Source organism: Myotis davidii, unplaced genomic scaffold (assembly GCF_000327345.1).
Source record: "Myotis davidii unplaced genomic scaffold, ASM32734v1 scaffold323, whole genome shotgun sequence".
NCBI lineage: Eukaryota > Metazoa > Chordata > Mammalia > Chiroptera > Vespertilionidae > Myotis > Myotis davidii.
Genome location: NW_006295491.1, coordinates 5,067,464 through 5,090,663, shown reverse-complemented (window position 1 = coordinate 5,090,663; position 23,200 = coordinate 5,067,464). Strand labels below are relative to the sequence as shown.

Here is a 23,200-nt window from a genome sequence, read left to right as displayed (position 1 = left end):
TCCTTTTTCTTTGTCTCCGCATTTTTTAATCTTTTCTTGGTGTACCCCCTAGTGGTCTTTGTGCGCAGTCTTGTTGTAATTAAGCCTTGATTGTTGTCGGCAATACTGGGGTGATTTGACCTCCAGGCTAACTGTCTATGAGAGTCAGCTATGTTTGCAGTGGGAGAGCTTCTGTGCTGGATCTCTAGGGCGGTGCTAATCTAGCGTTTGCCTGAGGCTATCCAGCAAATGGCTCTGCGCAGGGCTTGGGCTGGGCGGGTCCCAGGTGATCTTCAGGGCCGGTGGAGGGAGCAGTTAGCTCTCAGTTCCGTCCCCAGGGGCTCTGCCTCACCGAGTCCCAGCAACTGCTGCAAACCTCGGAGAGAAAGCTGCCTTCGAATTCCGACCGAAGCCAGACAGTCCCGCTTCTCCTGTTTGAGTCTGGGTCCCTAGAGACTCGCCTGGCTCTGGAGCTCAGAGTCTGAAGCTCCCTCCCGATTGAAAACAACAACCGTGACCTCTGCCGCTAGCCCGCTCCGCACGCACTCCGTACCTGAGTGTTTCACTTCAGCACTGCGCCTCCTCCGAGTCTGGGTATGATATTCTCTTTCCTCCTAGTTGTAGAATTTCCACTCAGCCAGCCCTCCTGTGGTTCTGGATGATGTCCGTTCTGTCTTTTAGGTGTAATTTGAATTGGTTGTTCAAGGCAGCAATCTCCGGTGTCAACCTATGCCGCCATCTTGGTTTCTCCTGCAGACTGATTCTTATTTCTTCTGCTTGGGGTTCAATATCTGCATTTGATTTGGAGAATGCAGGTATTTCTTCAGTTCTGAAATGTTCTTAGCCATTGTTTTTTTAAGTATCATCCCCTTCCCATTCATGCTATTTTTTTCTTGTTGAACTCCTATTAGCAGTGTGTTGGACCTTCTCATTTTGTCTTCCACATTAACTTCCCTCTCATATTAGTTATCTTCTTATCATTGTACTGGCATTCTAGGTGATTTTCTCAGATCTAGTTCCTGACAAATATTTTTTCTTTTCCTGTGTCCAATCTATTTAATGTCTATGGTGTTTTAATTATAATGGTAATATTTTTCATGCCTAGGTTCCTAGAAATGCTATATTTAGTTCTTTCTCAAACATTCATGCTGCATGATATACTTCTCACTTTATTGTTATTATATCTTCTTTCTCTAAATTATATCTTTACTTATTACACTTCTAAATACTTTTAATGTATTTATTTTATAGTTTCTCCGATTTTTTTTGTTCAATTTTTTTTGGATGCTAATATGCAGGTCTACCATGTATTGTTTTGGCATATATTTGTCTTCTGGGTGAATCCCAGGGGCACTGTCTGTGGGAGGGACTCTGTAGGAAGTTTTAGCATTTGTAACTGTCAGGGTAGAGGCATTTCACTTGTTCTGGACCAGTTTTTATGCTAATTTCTCGGCTTGAATGCTTTTTTGCGAGACTTGTGTAGTTTAAATTTAGACCCCACACTTGACGTGGTGCAGGCTTGTGTTTCTTATTTCTTTCAGCTTCCTTGCCATGTCCCCGGCTGCTGGCTGGCCAGCTTGCTGAGTTTTTCCTTCCTTGTTAGTAGACAGAACAATCTTTCCAGGGCCTTGGCTCTATGCAGGGGCTCCATTTCAGGCCCCAGCCCTGCTGGAGTTCCAGTTCTCGCCTGCTGTTCCAGTTGGTGTTCTGATACCCACCCGAAGGCATTTATCACATCCAGGAGTTTGTGGGCCAACTGTAGCTTTAGCTCCAAGTTAAACCACTCTGGCTGTGAATTCCCTGTTCTTGCACTTTTTTGTTTTTTCTTTTGAGCCTGGCTATATATTTAAGGCTTTTTTTTTTAAAGGGCAGAATGTCCATGTGTTTAGAAAAAAAAAAAAAGGCTCCATTCAGTTGCACCATTCTGATTGCGAACTATAAGCTTCTTAAAGGCAGGCTCCAGGTCTGGCTAACCTTTCTGAATGCCAAAGAGAGCAAGATGGACGAGCACCATAAGTAAAATCTTTGTTTGATAAATACTGCATGAACGAATGAGAGAGAGAAGAAAAGGAAAAGGAGAGCAAGTGAAGGCCACAAAAAGAACTGAACACAAATTTGCATATGATGATGATTAGAGAGAGATAATCCTGAAAATCTACAGAAAGGTTAAATGGCTAATACAATAGATGAGGCATCTGTGAAGTTCTCAAAAAAGGAAGAGATTTAGGTCCTAAATGGGGGAGGCAGATTGTGAATAAGGACGTGATGGATAATAATGCATCGTGCATTGGCACCATGCATTTAACAGTGCACTCAGGTGCCTCTGATCCCTTCAGACACTTTGTGCTGGAGGCGGAACAGCCGCCCTTGGCTTTGCCATAACAGGCCCCGGAGAACCCAGGAGCCCTTCCACGTGCTGGTGTTGTGAGTCTGTGATTGTGTGGCTCCTGAACCCATGCTTGTCCTGTGTAACACAGGGAACTAACAGCAATCCCACCCTTGCAGGGATGAAGGAACCAGCCCACAGAGGTTTGTAACTATAGAGTGCTGTAGGTATGCTAATAATGGAGAGAATAAAATGCTTCTCGAAATTCAACCAGTGGCCATTTTGATAAAATAAACCAAGAATCAAATCCTTTTGTTAAAAAAATTTATTTTTATTGATTTCAGAGAAGAAAGGAGAGGGAGCAAGAGACAGAAACATCAATGATGAGAGAGAATCATTGACTGGCTGCCTCCTGCATGCTCCCTACTGGGGATGAGCCTGAAACCTGGGCATGTGCCTTTGACCAGAATCGAACCCGGGGCCCTTCATTCTGCAGGCTGATGCTCTATCCAGTCAGCCAAACCAGTTATGGCAGAATCAAATTCCTAAAATGACTTTTTGGGAAAATAATATTGTGTTATTATTGTTAATATTTCCATGTGCGGATGGGGAATCGAGAGAACCACCAGAGAGAATGCTGATTTTTGGGAAGGTGAGAGGGATTGGCTTACAGCATGAGAACTAAACCCCTCTGTGTCCGTGTTTCTGTTATCAGATGTGGTAACTAAACACCACGCACAGATGAAAGGCTAATTAAAGAGAGGCCTCAGATGCTACCTGAAAGCAGATGTAAACGCTAATGTGACCGCACACCTGAAGAATGCATGCTCTGCCCTTCAGTGTGAATAGCACCTCTCGGTCTTGAGGAAGTAGCCAAGGAACTCCCGTGGCCTTCAGTGCTGCCCTTCATGGAACGCCTACCACACACCACATCTCCCTTTCTCCTTGCTAACTCTCACGATGCCTTGTGAAGATCATCATCAAGGTCATGATAAGAACATTTAAGTCCAGGATGCAAGCAGGATCCAAACCCAGGTTTTGTGTCTGTGAGTTTGTTTCTGTCTCCTTTTCTTTGTTTTGTTTTTTTAGATTGCACATATAAGTGAAATCATACACGAACAAAGTAGTGGCTGCCAGAGGCGTGAGGAAACAGGAAGAAAGGGGGCGAGAAGTAAGAAGTACAAACGTCCAGTTATAAAATAAGTCACAGGGATGTCATGACAGCACAGGGAACACAGTAAGTAGTATCGTAATAACTATGGAGGGTGAACAGATGGTTACTGCACTTACTGTGGTGGTCATGTCATAAGACGTATGAATGCTGATTCACTTTGTTGTATACCTGAAACTCATATTGTATGTCAACAATAGTGAAAGAATTAAAAAATTAAAACCTTGTGCCTTTTCCTCTCTCCATCTATCAGCCCAACAGTTTTTAGCTCTTTTCTCCATGGTATCTCTTTACTGCTATAAAGATATTTGATCCCTCATATGTTTTGTTGTTATATTCACTCAATTATTTATCCTTTGGTCCCCATTATGTGGTAAGATTTTGTGTTTTCAAATTCCATTGCTGTTGGTACGGCATGAAATTGAGTTCTCTAAATGAAGGGTACTGTGTACTCAATATAGCTTGAAATTTCAAGAAAATAGGCCATCTCAAAAACACATTTTGCATCACATCATTTCTGTATAATTAGATTAAATGCACAGAAATGTACATCCAAAGAAGCTGAATCAAGGACAATCTTTTTGGCATGATACTGATATTAATTTTGCAATATTACCTCACAGACATCTTTTTTTTGCTACATGCTTTTATTCATTTAATAATCTTACCTCATTTTGAGTAGAATAATGTGAAAAAATATGGGTTACTTTGGGAAAGAGATGAGTTTTGTATAATGCTTCTAAAAGATGAAAGTAAATGCAAACGTCACCCTTGGACAATAGACTAATGCAGAGGCTGAAGGAGATTACTGAGTTAGGTAATATCCCTACATTAACATGAACAGCAGACCTGAATAACTGAGAGCCACCTGTCTCTACTTATAAACCGTGGGCACATCATCCATTTCTAAACATTGTTTCATTTGCAGGAACAGAGTAACTTCTGCTTTTGGATAAATAATACACACAACCACCAAAATGTGCATAGAGACCCAGTCCCATTCCAAAGACCTTGGTTAAAACCTTTGAGAAAAACAGTTCTAAAAATATTTTTAGAGAAACCCTTCAGAAAAAGAAATGTTTCCGTAGTTTTGTAAACTTATCATTTTCTCCAATTAGAACACCAATTTTATTCATAGCTATAACTTCATCCTGTCCTCTCTCTTAGAACATCCATTACACTAAACTACAAGCATATGATCATTAAAAAAGTTTTAAAATGATAAATTAAAATAATCTCATGTCTCCAAACCCAATTCATTTGCAACCAAAGTGAATAATTTAAGAGTTAGAAAACATCTCTCTCCCCCCACCCCTACCCCACCCCCCACTTTTGAGGGAATGTAGAATTGGAAATGGAGTTTATTCACATAAGATAGGAAACTAGAAAAAAAGCCCCCGTTAAAATCACAGAGGGAAGGAGAGTCACAGTTTAAATGATTTGTATGCTAGCTGCCGGTTTTTAACTTAGTAGCTAAACAATCTGAACAAGTCTGTATGTGCGATCAGTACATGTTAACAGTGTTGCCAGGTTTCACATTAGGAGAACAGCCTATTGGACCTACTGGCCACCGCTGTCTGCAGGAACATGCCAGTGTGTTAGTATTCAAGTACTAGATTACCAAGACACTAGCAAAAAGCACATTTGAAAGGGTTAGTCCTCTAGTTGTCCAGAGGACCATCTGGAGGCAGCTGACCTGGGAAATGACTGCTCCAGGCTACATGCAGTCCGGGAATCATATTCATCTTCTACTCTGACAGGTAGACACTGATAAGTAGATACCACATCTGATAAGCCCACAAAGCATCCAGGCCAGCCTGACCGCCTCCCGGAACTCAAGCTGTGGCCCTAGGCAGGGAGAATGCAAGCTGACTTCTATGTAGAGAATCTCTAAGACTGGACTCTAAGACATTTGCACACTCATGTTCACAACAGCACTATTCACAATGTCCAAAAGGCAAAAGCAACGCGAGTGTCCATCAACAAATAAATGGGTAAACAAAATGCGGTAAAAGCCTTCAATGGGATATTATTTAACAGCTATTCTGACACATGCTACAACGTGGCTAAACCTTAATGACGTGCTGCTAAATGAAATAAGCCAGTTGCAAAAAGAAAAATACTGTATGATTCCACTTACATGAGGTACCTAGTAGTCAAACTCAGAGAAAGAAAGTAGAATGGTGGTTGCTAGGGGCTAAAAGAGGGGGTGGAGGGGACTTGTTTATGTAACAATGTGGATGTACTTAACATTATAGAACGGTATAGTTAAAATGGTTAAGATGGTAAATTTTATTGATATTTTAAGTACAATTAAATTTTTTAAATTAAAAAAAAAATTTCTGCAACACATGATCCCACCTACTATTTTATCCTTTGTTTGATAGGAGATTAAAAAACTAAGATTTGTGTTTAATTATGTAACTTCTCTTAGGGTCCAGGCTTTTCAGTCTTCTTCTTTTATAACATATAAAATACCTCTTTTATCCTTTATTTTGATGACTTGTCTTTTTCACCTTTTTGTGTCTTGATGGATATTTAGACTTGCTGTGTCCATGCTTTTATGGCAAGTGGTGCTAAATGCTTTTTGAAAACAGGAAGAATAAAAGTCCTTTAATGAACCATAATTTCAAAAACTTAGTCAGAAACAGTGCCCCAAAGGCCTGTCTATTGTAGTTTTGGTACCCGAAGGGGGAAGGAAAATTAGAAGAACTCTCTATCAGTCCTTTCTCTTTCAGAAAATTCACTTTTCCCAGATGCCACCATCTCACATGGGCCGAGTTTAGAGATGATGCCAGAGCACAGAGGGTCCTGACAGTCACTTCCGGGCACCCACGATGGTACCATGACATTTGTAACTGAAGGCACTTTAGCAGTATTGTACCAAACACCTTTTAATTAGGTGTGTAAGACTTCACTTTACTTAGTAAGGAATTCCAAAAATAACCTGTGAAGTGTTTAAACAATAGGCAGCTCTCGTCCCTTGGAAGGGCTGTGTCCTTCCAGATATAAGGTGCGTATCTGTCTATGACTGACTTTTTACGATGCATCGGTCCACAAGTATGTGAGTGCTTCATAAACACCTGGTCGCTACTGAGAACAGGCACATTCAGTGACTGCACAGACTCTGAGTTGCTCTTCAAATACAGATATAACCAACACACAGCGAAGCTCACTTTTGAAGTCCCTGTGATCTCAAGAGGCGGCCTCTTTATGAACAGGTTTGCTAATATGCTATTACTGCCATAAGTTGTCCCTAGGGGTGTGTGTGTGTGTGTGTGTGTGTGTGATTGCTAGAGTGTATGCAGCGATAGTGTCAATGAGAGTTAAATAGCCTGAGTGGTGTGGTGCACACACATAATCACGGCAGGTCTAAAAGACCAGCCCTTCCTCACATTTGATACTGCAAACCACATCATTATGTCCGAGCAAATCTAACATCTTGTTATATGGTCAGTGTAACAGATGGTCCCTGTCTCAGGCTTGTTATTTTCCTAAAAACAGATGCAGAAACACGTCCCCCCCCCCCAACACACAAACCTTAATTAGAATAAAAATGACCTCAATTTGAGCATTCAAATTATTCCAGTTTATGGTTTTTAATTTTTTTCATATTCTTACTAGATTTATCCTCAACAGACAAACAAGATAGCTCCGTAGGAGGACTATTTTCCTAGTTGTGGTTGATGTCTGTTCATTTTTATAATATTTACGTCATTTATTTACAGCCATGGCAGAACTCAGCAGCTTCAATCTCCGGATCACTGGCGAATGTTGTTTGTGGTCATTGCTTCACTGGACTCCTGTGTCAGAGAGAGTGGTGTCCCATGGTCTCCATGACACCCATCTATTCTCATCCATTTTACATGGCCAAGCCTAGTAATAGTTAACAGCCAATTCAGGGTTTTGTTTGTCACCTTAATTGATGTTCCAGAAGGGACATGTTTTCATAGAACCGCCAGCATCACAATTTCCACTGGCTTTCATGGCTGTTATACAGATCAAAATAACACTTGACGATCTAAAAATCTAGAAGGGGCCTGGTTACATGGCAACCATATCTGACTATGGACAGTCTTAGAAATCAGGAAATAAATGTATTTTACCATAAAGTTTTTGGTAAAACATTGCTTTGTACCTTAGATTTTTAAATACTTACATGCTTAGCACAGTTTCTTTTGGGTACAAGGACGCATGTTTTTGGTAGAGGAAAGAAAACAGGCAGCCGTGACCCACTGTGAAAACTCCGATTTGAGAGAGAGGGTCTCGCTGGTAAATCACAATACAAGGATGTTCTGGCTTAACTAAAGGGTCAATCTTAGTAGTCACTGAATTTTGAATTTCACAGACTAATGACAATGTAATTCATTAAAAAAGTGATTTCTAAATACATTTTCACGACTCTACCTATGGTATCATGCATGGAACACCTATCCATAAGATATGTGACTAAATCTCTCACTCTGGGATAAGGTAAGGAACACAGTAACCTGCAGAAAATTTAAGAAAGAGTATTAGCTCACTATCTCCTCCGATAGTGCGGGTCTCTGGCAAAGGGATTTACGTGAACACCACTGCGCCCCGTTCCTGCTGGAGGGGCCTGCACCAGCGGCCCTCCTACCCGGGCTCAGAGGCGGGCCTGTTTGTTCACCGGACATGTTAAGACCTAGCGAGCCTCATGTTTTGATTGTAGGCTTTGGTAAGGAAGTTTGTATGAGTCCTTGACAGACAAGCAGGTGTAGTTCCTAACTCAATAAAGTGACTTTTGAGTCTGGTCTCAGAGCCTGCACTCTGCACTGTTCAACTACAGTCAAAACACCTAACAGCGGACGTGCACTTACGACTGTTAAGATTTATGGCCAAAATTGCCCTGCACATAGAAAGGAGACCAAAGAAGATGGAGTTTTTTAATACCTTCAAGCCTCATTTTTGTAGACTGTAGACTTAAATACTAATTTTTGGAAATTTCATGGTATGCAGACCACAGGTGGTTCAATAGAAGACAGAAAACCTTCGGTGGCTTTAAATAGGGACGATTGGGATACATGCTTAAAGACATTGCTTAATTTTAACAAACGACCACCGTTTCCTTATTGTAAAAAGGAGCCATAAAAGGTAAGATTCCGGCCTGATAACTAGTGAGTTTCAAGAATGTGAAGAAAGTTAACTGCTGAAATTAGAAGTGCTGATAGACTCTTGTTTGGGTGAAGGGTGACAGCAAATCACTTCTTCCTAGTGCAATCCAAGATTTGTACCAAGCTGCACCTTGTGGAGTCATACTCCTCCTGATGCAAAAGTGATGTTGTTCTTGCAATCACAGCCTGGCACAGGTATAAAGGAGGACGTTCACTCTGATGAAGGTACAGCTGTGCTTCCATAGCAACGGCTCACACCCGCGGAGGTGACGGGAGCAGGGGCTGAATGTGCCAGGGTGGGGGTGTGGAAGGTGCACAGCAATTGTGCTCACTTTGCAAGATAACAGATTCCTTCCTCTACTGTGAGAGTCTTGCTTCGGAAGAAGAAAATAGCTAAACCTCTAGGGACCGTTATCACAGGCGCTGGCCATTAATCAACTGGGTCCTAGGAAACATCTCCGGGCACCATACTCTGGGTGAAAGGTAGTTTCTTTTGTTTGAGTCACTCTGAAAGCTGACAAATCATTTGCCTTAAAAAAATTATGATGTTCAATTCGATTAATTTATTAGAGATTGGCCACGTGTCCTTTCTTATTACTGATTCTGAACATCTGTCACAGAGCAGATTTTGTTCAGGACATTCTGAACATCTACATCATTCATGACTGCGTGGAATGAGTACCACACCACCAGGCCCTCCACCAGCAGGGACACCTGTTTCCCGTAAAGCATCAGCACAGAAACACGCTACACACGCACATGAAATGACATGAGCACAATGCGTAGTCCAAGGGTAGCCTGAGCGCCTTCTCTTCTCCACCCGCTTGTAGGTTACTAGTCAAGGCAGCGAGGGGCACGGCTGACATTTTGTAAACGTCTATTTTTCATTCTGTGAACTTCTGAACTTCCTGTAAGCAGATGGCACCGGCCATGTAGTCTCTCTTTAACAACAAGTAAATGAGTCTTTGGGGGGGGTGTGTCCATCACCCAGAAGCAATGTGTTAAAGGCCAACAGCTCAAAAGTGTTAGGTCCCTCAGATTGCTTGAGCAGACAGGACCCCCAGTCCCTGGCCAGACACTGGCTCTGGGAGGGAGGGAGGGAACAAAAGGTCATATTGAAGTACAAGAGAAACTCTGGGTTGTCACTTTTCTTCCTCTTGGAAAAGCGTATAAAAGCCTTAACACGTAACCTCAATTTAAAACAATGGGATGTAGCACTTTAAATCAATAAATGCAATGTGTGATGATATCCCTCAATCTACAAGAAAGAGATGACTACTGTTATTTTAAAATGAATCAAGTAATCAATTTTAAAAATTCTGTTTTAACTTCTGATATGGATAAATACCAATAGTATTACATATAAACAAAAACTCTTCAGGGTCCTCAATGATTTTAAGAGCACAAAGAGGTCCTGAGAACAACCCCTGTACGAACTGCTGATCTAGTCCTTATTCTAAACAAGGAAAATGAAGGTTTAGTGACACTAACTCACTCACTTGCAACATCAAGCTCATAAGCAGCAAAGTTAGGAACTGAGCCCTGGGTCTTCAACAATTAAGCTCTTAAATATCGTCATATAGGGAAGGAAGGAAAACAGATCTAGAGAAATAATTCAAACTTTGAACCAAAGTTTCCATTTTTCTAACAACGTTTTACTTCCCAATTGTGTTCTTTACACACTGGACACACTATCACCCATTTTAAAGAATAACTCTTATGCATGAAAGATGATGTGGGACTGGTTAGTGAAGGTTCCAACTTAATGAAACTCACCATTGGTTCCAAAGGTCCCCTTTGTGTGTAACGGCTGAAAGCCAAGTCCCACAGTCAATGTACCAGCCTTGATGCTGTTGAAAAATTCTGAGTTTTAGACTGAGAGACATCTGGGTTCAAAGCTTGGAGCCACTGTCTCCTCATATTTAAAAGAGGAATAATAAATTCCTGCCTCACAGAGCTGGGAGGAGTAAATAGGATAACGTAGTGGAGACAGTGCAGAGCACAGCTTTCACAAACTTTCAGCATCAGCTCGCATCACTCAACCCCCTTCTAAGCCACTTGGCTATCAACTAGTCTTTAGGATCATGTAAATGGAGAATGGTATGAACTGAATTATTGTGGTTGGCTGTTGGCTGTATACAAAGCCTGATTTGATTGGTCCCTGCTCCCTGTTTGCAGTCTGGTCCACCCTTGCATCAGCATCTCCCTGGGACCTCACTAGTGCGCAAGTGCGAGCTCTTCAACATTCTAACAGGCACCATGATAGCGCAAAATCGCGAATCTTCAATGCATATGTAAAGAAATATACGGTAACCTGAATTTACCACACTCGCAAAATCGCACACAGCCAACCATGCACCCAGTATGGTATCGCGATTCGCGATTTTGCGCTATGATACTGGGTGTATGTTCGGCTGTGTGCGATTTTGCGAGTGTGGTAAAATCGCATAACAGCAAAATCGCGTAACAGCCGAGCATACACCCAGCAGCTGATGCCTGAACGGTATGTGGAATGAAGTGGGCGGGCATCGGGAGGCCACTATGGCACGGGGCAAGCACTATGGGCAGTCTATCTGAAGTGTACCTGGCGTATAAGACGACCCCCCACTTGGAGGCATATTTTTCAGGGCCAAAAAATCGTCTTATACGCCGGCAAATACGGTATATGCTGAAACCACAACTCTCACTGTGATGACATCAGGAGGTGAGGTCTTTGGGAGGTCGCTCAGTGGGGGTGGAGCCCATGATGGGATTAGTGTCTTAGGAAAAGCAGAGACACCACAGCCTTTCCTTTCTGCCCCTGAGAACACTGAGGAGGCACTGCCTGCAGGTGGGGAAGAGGCCGTCACCAGAACCGCCCGTGCAGGCCCCTCACCTGTGGTGTTTTGTGACAGTGGCCTGAGTTAATTAAGACAGAGAGGGGTATCATACCTGCACCAAAAGGGAATTGGGAGTTTATGAATTCCATGGATTCTACTGAGGCACTGTCGATTTGAAGGAGGAGGGGCATAGATGTGGGCAATAATGTAAATTTGTACATTGGCTGGGACAACACTCCAACTGCAGCGCGAAGGAACCAGACATAGAGTGAGCTTATACATAAGGAAGCTGAGGGTCTCCCAATAGGACATTCTTTTAGTTTGTTTCTTGCCCTTATCTACTGTTGCTTTCAGAAGAGTATCAATCCCAGAACCCCCCGAAATTAAATGACTTCTTCAGAGCCCTCCAAACACACAATCCTATTAAAGTAGCTTAGGGTTCATGGTTGGAAGTGAGGGATATAAAACCCAAATCAACATTCTGTTGTGATACAATGGAAATGGATAATCATGTGGCTCAGTTCTGGTTCTAGAAGTATCTAAAGACACCGGTTCAGAACACTTTACACATCAAGACACATGCGAGCATGTTCTCCTGCTTCAATCCGGAGGGCGCCAACCACGCCATCATCCCGTCTTGTGACAAGTGTCAATGGGGGAAGCTGGAGCCTCCTTGGTCCTGTCATTAATCAATCAATCCATTCCCCACCTACCCACTTTGGCAACACAACCACTGCACCAAAATTCAATGTTCTCTTCAATTTTTCAATAAAGAAATTCACTCCTGTGGTTTTTATCTCATACGGAAGGGAAGAGTATTTTAGCTGGAGACCAAAGTTCTTGAGCACGCTAACTGAAATTAAAAATATGCTAATATTAGCCACCCTACGCCTTTAAAGGTAACATACAATCTTAAACTGGTTTTGACTTTTATTCAAAATGAAAAATAGCTCCCTTGTTATTCCAATACAGTTATATATGGTTTAGATTGCTCCTTCCTATTTGCTTTGCTTTAATTTCATACTCTACTGGCAACTAACCAGATTCGTTAACGACTTAGGGTATTTCTCAGGTACACTACAATGCAAGACATATTACCATACAGCAGCCTTCCTGACGTGAAACTTGAAAACAACTCCACAAAGAATGAATCCGTTTCATTAAGTTCACATGCTAAGCCCTAAAAACACTGTAGGGCAAACCCACCGCAGGGACTCTGCTTCTGACCCTCACGCTAGGAAAAGTCCTCATTAACAAGCCGAAAGTCGTCTCTGAGTGCCAATTGTGTAGAAAGCCTTTTGCTGGCTATTCTGAAAAAATGTGAATGCATACTTTCTGTGCTCTCAGAGTTTATGATCTATCTGGAGTGAAATGTACATACAACACATAAAGCACCAAACAACTGATATAAAAAAAAAAGAGTCTGGGAGGAAAAGTCCCTCGTGCCTGAATGGAGCAGCAGCAAAGGAAGTGGGAGGAGAGAATACACAGTGGGGGAGGACAGCACCAGGGGAAAGAAATGCTCATTTGTCCAGCACAGAGTTTATGCAGCAGGAAATAATGTTGAAAACAGCATTTTGAAATTAATCAGTTCGTCAAGCACTTACTAATGCCAGAAAGTATCCTAGATGTTGGTGACGCAAAGGTGAGCCAGACAGGCCAGGTCCTGCCCCTGCCCCTGCCCCCAGTGGACATTACGGGGGCAGGAGACCTACCACAAAGGAAATAAGCCCTGATGCCATGGGGAGGAACCAGGCAGAGGGGCCTGTTCAGGTTGGGTGGCCAGGCAAAAGCTGATGGATCCGGAATATCTGGGGCTGAGACAAGATGGTGAGAAAAGCCGTCCTCCTGCACAGAGCAAACACCAAATGTCAGGGCTGAGTCAAGAATGAGTTTGGATGCTTTAGAGCACCAGAAGATTGGTGTAGCTCTGTACCTCGCTCGCCCTCTGAGAGAATACATCCACACCGCACCTCACCACGGGAAATGCCACTTTCTTGCAGGTATGTACAGTCACCACAGGGACGAAGGCGTGCTGCCTAAAGCCGTGGGCCTTGGGGACACAGCCGTGCATTTCTTCACAAAGCTGCCTCCACTTTCCCACTGTCCCGGGCACCCACCCTCCGTGGGGTGTGAGCTCCACGGTGCGGTCACTGTGGTATTCCCAGTGCCTGGATCAGTGCTGAGTAGACTCAAGTTAGTTGAATGAACAACTGAATGAATAACATGTGTCCCCATCTCCCCCGAGAGGTCCTGCATGAGAGGCAGGGGTTGGCAAAAAAGAAAGCGGGTCAGGAAATGAGTTAGGAAGTCTGCCTGTGGTTCTGGTGTTAAACTAACCCCGCTCTCCTCAGGGTTATCTTCCCCAGGTACGGACAGTCCCTGTCCCTGGCACCCTCATTTCCGGACCTTTCCTTGAAGTGTGCCCAATTCATTGAGAATGTCCCTGTTCTCAGTTCCTCTGCTGGAAATGTCTAGAAGTATCTTCTTACTACAACTCTACTTCTTACCGTTACGCTAGGTTCATTGAAGAATAAAATACTGTTGGGAGGAGAAGGGGGGTTACAAAATAGTCATGGGGATGTAAATAGCATAGGGACCACAGGCAGTAATAATGCTGTAATAACTGTGTGTGGTGTCCGGCGGGTACTAGACTTATTGGGGGAATCACTTCGTATGTGATGTAAATGTCTAACCACTATGCTGTACACCTGAAACTAATATAATATTGAATGTCAACTAGAATTGAAAATTTTTTAAAAAGAAAAAGGAAAGAAAATAGCTCTTGTTTTGGGGGGACTGTACCTACCTCTCCTCTGCCCCCATACACACTGAGCAAATGACTGTTTCTAGTTTGCTGCTTATCAGATCTCCACAGGCCACAATGCACCTGCCCCAGGGCCCACCGTGGCCTCCTTCAGGTGACAGGTGTCCTCTGCACCCCACCTCTGTGTAAGAGAATGCCACTCTGCAATGCTTCTGCCCTTTGCAGGTAAGAATGGGCCATTTCCTACTAGTGACACTGTTTCTGTTAATTCAGGACTCTCAAACTCCACCATCTGCTTGGCCAGGCAAAGCAGCAGGCAGCAGTGGGAGCCACGGTGGGTGGTGGGTCGGTCTGCACAGGCGCCCTTCAGGGGAGCTGCTTCTCCTGTCCAACAAGCACAATGCTCACACTTTCTGCTGCAGACCCGGCCCTCCAGCTGCTGGTACAGGGCCTGGGCTTTCACTGGGTCCAAGGCAGAGATGAGGTGCAGAAGGGACTTGTTTTCTTTTAAAGTTTATCCCCTGGTAAACCAGAAGTAAAAAAAAAAATCCAACAAGGGGCATCTCAGTGATGGGAGAAGAGGTGTGTGTGACAGAAGGAGGAGGGGAGTTGGAGGAGGAGGGAGCAAGTGACAGAGGGGAAGGGAAAGGGAGTAGGCCAGAGACTAGAAACAACACAGAGCAGGGTCCCAGGGAGCCGATGGGAAGTAATAAATCCTACTGGAACAGAAAGGGAATAGAGGAGGCAAAGAGAGGCTGGGGCAGTGAAGGGGAAGCTGGCTCAGGCTCCATCCCTCGTCTTGGTCCCTCTCATCAGAACTACTGTCCCTCACCTGTCACTGGCCCTGACTCTGGCCTTGACCCTGGCCCTGGTCCTAGCCCTGGCCCTGACTCTGGCCTTGACCTTGACCTTGGCCCTGGCCCTGGCTCTGGCTCTGCTGGAGGAGGAGTCCAGGCACGGAAGTCGCCCCTACGTCAGGAATAAATGCCCAGCCTCGGGACGGAGTGCACAGCATGCCACATTGGACCTCCAACCACGCTTAGCCCCCCACGAGGACGCTCAGATCCCCCCTGAACCATGCGGCACAGCCTTGGAACATGCAGCCTGCATTAGAGCCAGGCCACCAGGAGCTGGGGGACCCTAGACACAGAGGGGCCTTCAGGTCACCGTCCTGCGGGCAGGGCTGTGTGCAGGGGAGCTCTGAGGACGACTGGGCTCCGACAGCACAGTGAGCCCGTGCTGGGCACCCAACAGGGAGGGACCGCACTCCAGAAAACATGACCTGAGACGACCGACTGCGTCTCACGTGGCTTTTCTACAGAGTCAGCACTTGGTCCCAAGGATGGTGTGGGCTGAGTCCCCCTCCCCTCCTGCAGCCACGTCAGAGCGCTCACAGGGAGGGTCTGAAAGGGACACCAAGACTTACGACGCCTTCTCTACTTTACCAACAACCTGTGAGGCAGAACAAGGAAAGGTTCAGAGCCACGGAGCACTGAAAGGTCACCCAAAACACATTTCTCGTTGGGCTACAACTTGAGACAATACAAATCTGCTCTTAACCACACTTTAATTCTGAAGTACTGGCTGAGTCTCCAAAGAGAGTGCAGACCAAACCTTCATTTTAGAAGTTAATAAAAAACATTCTAAAGAAATTTCATTACAGGCTTAAATGGGAGTTTCAATAGTGTAAAGGTGAATACTTGCAGCGATCTGGTGCAATATATGATAAGCTGTTTTAAGGTAAAAATGGAATAATTAATCATTTAATATATATTTGAAAAGTTTTGAGTTTATAAGAAAAGTTCTATGCTAATTTAAAGGACTAACTCATATCTTCACCCCAATGTTAGAAAGAACGTTTTCCTTAATTATTCCCTACTCCCTGCCTTTCCTCCAGGTCCAACACTGCTGGTGCACAGCTGGAGGGGGAGGTTGCAGAATGACTGCCTTTTGAAGTTCTGTCCACTGTTTTAAACACAACAGTGCCTCCACTCATGGAACCCCATGTCACAATTCTTTACTCTAAACTTCATCCTCATCACGAGAAAGGATAATTTAGAAATCCCCTTCTAGACTGATTAACAGACTATTTGGTTCATTTGTTCAATAATTCATTTATTCTGCAAATATTTACAGCTTACCTACTGTGCCTTGGACACAGTGTAGGTGCTGGAAATGAAAAACGATGAGACTGAGTCTGTGACTTCAATGAGAAGGTGCCACCTAGACAAGGGTGGGTGGGGGATACAGACACCTAAAAAAGAGCCATCACTGCAGGTGAGAGGAGGTCTCAACGGTAGAGGGTTGGTGGAGAGTGGAGAGGACCACAGCAGCAGGTCCTACCCTCAGTGGAACAGCACGCGTGACTCCCCAGCCCAGGTCGCTTCCTGCTTTGGGGGAAGGGTGCAGCAGTGCAGGCACTGCCAGGGGAAAGCAGAGGGCATATTCAGCAGGGACAAATGTGCAAGGTGCTGGCAGGAATGAGTGGGTGTGCTTCCAGACTTCCAGTTCACATCTCCCTGGGGGCTACAATGGCATTTCATCCCAGGGAGATGTGGGATTCCTTCTTTAGCCTCTACTGCAAAATGTGTTCAAATTTGTATCTTTGGCCTGGATCTCTCTTTAACTTTCTGATCTGTATAAATAACTGCCTCTTTAATATTTCCTCTTGGATACTGTTTCAAAGATGATTCAACCCTCACATGTCCACATCTGGCCTCCCTTACTCTCCCCTTCTAAACCCTGGTCCTCTGTCCTTGTTCCCTAGTCCAGGGAGTCACACCAACCAAATCCTACATGGCACTTAAGGCACAGACCTGGAAGTCATCCTAGACATTGACTTCTTCCTCCCCTCCAAACCTCACCAGAATCCAACCACTGGCAACTGCTGGTGCTTTTGGCTTTCAACACCTGTTCACATCTCTCCATGTCCATCATTACAATGTCTTTCATTCAGGTCCTTCCTGCCACAGGGCCTTTGCACATGCTGGTGCCTCAGCCTAAATCAGCTCTCCTCTTCTTATACTTCCTTCACCTGATTGACACTAATTTAGTCCAGGGAAACCTTTCCTGACTAGATCAACACCTCCCATGAACTGCTTGCCCTCAAAGCAATTTTCCTTTTTGATACTTATCACAATAATAACTCTGGGATCCTTTAAATAATTTCTTTTTCCCTACTAGACTGCTATGTTCCATGAGACAGGAATTATATATTTTTTCCCCCGGTATTCTAAAACCACTGCGTAGAACACTGAATAAATGCAGGATGAAGCATGCATCCACATTCAGACGTTAGTTGCAGGACATTCTCTGTAACTTAGTAGTTTCCCTAAAAAATACAGGGTCTGTGATAGCACCCTGTAATAGAGCTACCGCATCAAGCTCAACTTGCCTAAAAGGCTTTGTGCCATCCCCAAATGTTTCCTGGGAGTAGCCTTCCCCCTTCCCAGTCCTTTGAAAAAGACGCAGCTCCACCCTTCTCTTTCTAGTTGAGAGAAAGTTTACAGAAGTCTTAGGTTCAAGTTGAGGTCAATGGTTTTCAGAAAAAGAAACAAACTTTTCATTCAAATATTATGTGATTTTGTAACATTTAAACTTATAACATTAGAATGCAACTTTTGTTGTTGGTTCCATTTTATCTCTATTACTATTTTCTAGAACAGATAAATGCATAAAGAGCTTACATGACCTTTTCTTTTTCTTTTTTTGGTTTATTATTCCTTATTTTCCAAACTCTTTATTGACATTAATTCTCCCAGGCTTCAAATATAAGGTGCTTGACCCTAAGTTTCACTTGTTAAGAAGGATTCTTACAATTTTGCACTTTGTTTGGAACCTGTAAAGTTGAATGTTTGCACACAATTAAAAATTAATTGATGTCAACATAGGCAACAACAACAACAAAAGATAAAATGGACTTCATTAAAATTAAAAACTTCAATTTTAAAAGTGCATTAAAAGATATTATATCAAGAAAGTGAAAAGACAACCCACAGAATGGGAAAAAATTACAAATCATGTATCTGATAAGGGTTTAATACCCAGAATATGTAAAGAGCTCCTACAACTCAAGAACAAAAGGCAAGCAACCTAATAAAAAATGGGCAAAGGACTTGAATGACATTTCTCTAAAGAAGCCATACAAATGGCTAATAAGCACATGAAAGGTTCCCAACATTAGGGAAATGCTAATCAAAACCACAAGGAGATGCCACTTCATACCTACTAAGAGACATGTCAGACAGATAAAGCAAACTAAGATATCACTTGTTTGTGGAACCTAAGAAGCCAAACTTGCAAAAACAGAGTAGAATGGTGGTGTGGTCAGGGGTTAGGGGTAGGGGAAGAGAGATGCTGTTTAAACGCACAAACTTTCAACTAGTAGACAAGTTCTACAGATCTGATGCACAGTATAGTGAATACAGACAATGGTATTATAACCATTAAACTTGCTAAGAGACTAGATTTTATTTGTTCCTACCACAAAGAAGGAAATGATGATTATCTGACATGATAAAGGTGCTAGAGGCACAATGGCAATCGTATTACAACTCGAGGCCTGGTGCATGAATTTGTGCACCAGTGGGGTCCCTCAGGTTGGCCTGCAGTATTAGGCCAAAACTAGCACTCCGACATCCCAAGGGGTCCTGGATTGTGAAAGGGCGCAGGCCAGGCCAATGGACCCCACTGGTGCACGATCGGGGTTGGGGAGGGACACAGGAGGTTGGCCAGTCAGCGAGGGACCACTGCGGGAGGGCTCCAGGGCATGTCTGTCCAGTTTTGCTCAGTCCTGATCAGTCGGACCCCAGCAGCAAGCTAACCTACCAGTTGGAGCATCTGCCCCCCTGGTGGTCAGTGCACATCATAGTGACTGATCGACTGGTAGACTGGCCCCTGGTGGTCAGTGCACATTATAGTGAGTGGTTGAGCAGCCTAAGCATATCATTAGCATATTACACTTTTGATTGGTTGAACGGCCAACTGGTCGACTGGATACTTAGCATATTAGGCTTTTATTATATAGGATATGTAAATGTATCAAATCAACATGCTATACACTTTAAATCTACATGATGCTATATATGGAGTATATTTTAAACTCTCCACAACACTTTTCACCTACTATAGCTATTTAAAAACAAAACAAAAGAGAAAATAAGTGCTGGCAGGGATGTGGTGAATTTGGAACTCTTGTTACTCTCATTACATTGCCAGAAATGGAAAAGGTGCAACTGCTGTGAAAAACAGTTGTGTGGCTCCTTAAAAGTTAAATATAGAATCGCCATGTGACCCAGCAGTTCCACTCATGGGTACATACCCAGAAGAAATGATGGCAGGGATTCAAACACATACTTATACACCGATGTGGATAGCAGCAAAATTCACAGTAGCCAGAGGGGAAAAAAACCCAAATGTCCATCAACAGATGAAAGAGTAAACAAAATGTGGGTAAGTCTCTCTATCTGGGGAAAATAAATAAGGTCTTATGTTCTAGGAGGTGGCAGCAAAGACTGAATTAGCGAGCACTGAACTGCTCCTCCTACGGGAGCATGAGGCTCTCAAGAGCCACTGGCTCTAACATTTTCATCAACTGACCTATACCTACTCCCGTTTTATGTGTATCTCTGTTAGAGACACCTCAGTGACACATACTGCTGTTTCATTAACTTTGAACTCACGGCCAACAGCACAGAAAGAAGCTTATTTAGAGCCTGCATTTTCTCCTTAAGGCGCATTACAGCCTCTTGCCCTCAGGAACCCTAGCCTTCAGCATGTGCTTGGGAGTCACGTTCAACAGGGAAATCACAAACAAAAAGCCCAGCAGTGCCAACCTATGGCAGTAAGTAGACCATGAGAAGGACACTTGTTTACAACACGAAGGCTGACACGGGACACAGTCTCAGCTGAAACACACGGGCTGGGCCGCGGAAACGCACTGCCTCTGTGCAGGCCTGCAAACAGCCCCGAGAGTGCTGCAAGGGGTTGACAAATAAATGTAGAAAGAGGCCAATTCACAAGTGCAAAACCTGTTATCAACGAGGACCCACTGTATATACATACAATGCAATAATATTCAGCCATTAAATGAAATCCTGATACATACTCCAATAAGGGTGAACGCTGAAGACGCGCTAAGTGGAATAAGTCAGAAGCAAAAGGACACACCTTTTCTGATGCAATACCTAGAACAGGCCAATTCACAGACTAGCGGTTATCAGGGTTTTGGGGTCGGGGGAATGTGGAGTTACTGCTCCCTGGGATCAGAGTTTCTGTTAAGGACGGTGAAAAAGGACTGGAGACGGACAGTGGGACGGCTGTACATGTGAATGCAATTAGCACCCCTGCACTGTACACTTAAAATAATTAAAATGGAAAATTATGTTACATATAGTTTATGACAAAAATGTATGTGCTAAATGAAATTAAATGGATCACTTTAATCTCCTGTTGAAAAGAAATGGAGACACACTGGATGACACCAACAGCCTCACTTCTTTTTAAAGAAAATACCCTCTTTACTATGTTTTTCTTTGGCTTATAAGCCATATTTTAAAACAGGCTTATTATTTAGTAATATCAACTAATTACCGAGGACAACAAGTAAATTAAAATGTGCACGTCAGTTGTTTGGCCGCACTTCAGGCTTTTGGTGAAAATTTATGCAGTAACAGAATTATTCTTTGTAATTGCCAAGAGAAGGGTCACCTTGAGAGCCAACAACTGCCGCTCCTGATTTATCCTGGGATACTAGTGCCTGCAGGTCACCGTATTCGGGTGAACCAGCCCTCCCAGGTAAATCAGTGCTGATGCTATTTCAGCATCTTGGCACTCTGTGTCCACTTTTAATCTCTCCCATTGCTTTTGTTTCTTTGATCATCAATCTATTTCTCATCTGCTTCCTTCCCCACTGAACACCCCTATTTTCATATCTCCAGGGAGAGCCATCTGTTGGAATATGGCTGTGGTTCACTTCATCACCCAAACGTTCCAGTTTATTTTCTGTATCTCTTGACCCAACAAATACAAAGCAGCACTGCTGGAGAGACACAGAGGAAATGCGCGCATGTGGAATACAAACAGCATTAACATGTAAACTTAAAACATAGGAAGGAATTCACGGCCAAAGGAAAACCAACCGCAATCCTTTCAATCTTTGAAAGTGCATCATAAAACTAACAGTTTGGCTTCTCTTATGACTGCAAAGAAGAATAAATATAATTGTCATGAAAACTCCCCAAGCAGCTGTGCAGCCTTAACAGAAGAACCACTACATGAATGTGCACAGAAGTAGGTGCTTCTACACTCACACTTCCTAGAAATTAGACAGTCTGAGTGTAGATACCAAAAGTGGCTGTTTTCTATTAATTGTGGCTTTGTACCAGTCCAGCTTTTGGAGCCAACTGGATCATCTTTCTTTTGGGACAATTCCCACATACTATTATGTGCGATTTATATATACTGATTTATCCATATGCAGGCATGTGCACGATGATTTGGTAAAGAGTAATTTTTAAATTCTCAAATGATAGCTTTTTTTAACTCTTAAAAATTGCAAGCAGCAGTGGATTCCTTCACAAACATACATGTTTAGAAATCATAAAGACATAAGAAATAATGCTGCAGTCTGCTTTATGAAGGCTAATTAACAGGTACTCACTCATTAAAGACCAGGTCTGGTGCGAAATAGAGAAATTGGCTGTTCGTGTGTTTGTACGACCTCCAGCTCAAGGCGAACGAGGATAGACACATCCAAGAATACTGGATGAGGGTGATTTGGTCCTCAAGAGGCAAGTTTTTAAATCCTGAAGAACAGAACAATTAAACACAGAAACACACTTAGCATTTGAGAACATTCCAGGAAGAAGCTTCTTAAGTTAACCTCCCAACAGCCACCTTCCTCTAAGACTCCAACCAATGTCCCAGTCATTTACAGAGCACCCACCATGGGCTTGGCCCTGTTTAACGCCTCATTTCAATTCACTCTAAATTTTCAATGAGGGTGAATAGCCAGGGCCAATAAGACTGGGAAGTTCAGGGCGTTTCGCTGGATGATGGTCTAACACCCTTGGTTAGCCTGAAAGACTCTGTATTAACCTGTAAAACATCTCTATCCTACTCGCAGTTAATAATATTAACATATAGGGTAATTTAATAACATCAGCTACTGTCTTATCTGCAATTATGTAGCTTTTACTCTTCATGAGTTTGCAGCGGTTGAACAAGCATTATTCCTTGCTTCCCATAGTCTGGGATAACCCTGGACTTCAAAAAAGTTCTGAATTTGGATAAGCACTCTTGGCACCTGTCCCCTGTCCCACAGGCCTCCTTTCTGGGTCTCAAGCCCTTCTGCTGCTCCTTTCCCCAGTCTGCATTCCTATGGCTGTTGGTTGGCCACAGGTCCTTTAACAAACTGCTTTGGGTAACTGTACTGGGCTGTTATGGTAGCAATTCTAAGTGATGTTTCTGTAAATTAATGGGGACCTTCTTCATAAAATCCTGTGGCATAAAAAATGACTAAAGTAGGAATTTCAAGGACAATTTAAAGGGTGCTAGAGGAAAGATGTTATTTTTTGAAAGGACAGATTTTTAGGGGCTCCTACAACTTAATAGACAGGTCTTGGTGTATTTGGTCTTTGGTTAGATCAGCCTTGGTTACAAGCTGCTAGTAACAGGCTGTTCTGCTTTCACGACCATTTCTCTGGGATGACACTGCCATTGCAGTCATCCACAGGAAATGTGTGACCTGTTACCAAGAGAACCTTCAACTCTAACTGCTCCGGAGAAGTGAGCACACTAACCAGAATTCCGCGACGCACTCGATTCATCTGATAATTTTACCATTTGCTCCCGGGATTTAAGAGAAAGCCAACTCTGATCACTCAGTTGGATGTGGTGTAAGAGGTTGCCCTGCCCTGTCCAGTTCAGGACACAGACCATGGAAGGAGAGGCAAGCCTACCTGGAATTACCTTTGCCCACTTCACGACTTGAATCATCTGCTT

At 43.4% G+C, this 23,200-nt stretch overlaps 1 protein-coding gene across 1 annotated transcript in view; it reads right to left on the bottom strand.

The window, feature by feature from the left end:
• Positions 1-23,200, bottom strand: part of NR3C2 (nuclear receptor subfamily 3 group C member 2) — a 312,431-nt gene that overhangs the window by 27,864 nt on the left and 261,367 nt on the right. Inside the window, exon 5 of the mRNA XM_006770137.2 lies at positions 21,858-22,002. Within this exon, the coding sequence (XP_006770200.1) occupies positions 21,858-22,002 (145 nt within the window). The remainder of the gene's footprint in view (positions 1-21,857; positions 22,003-23,200) is intronic.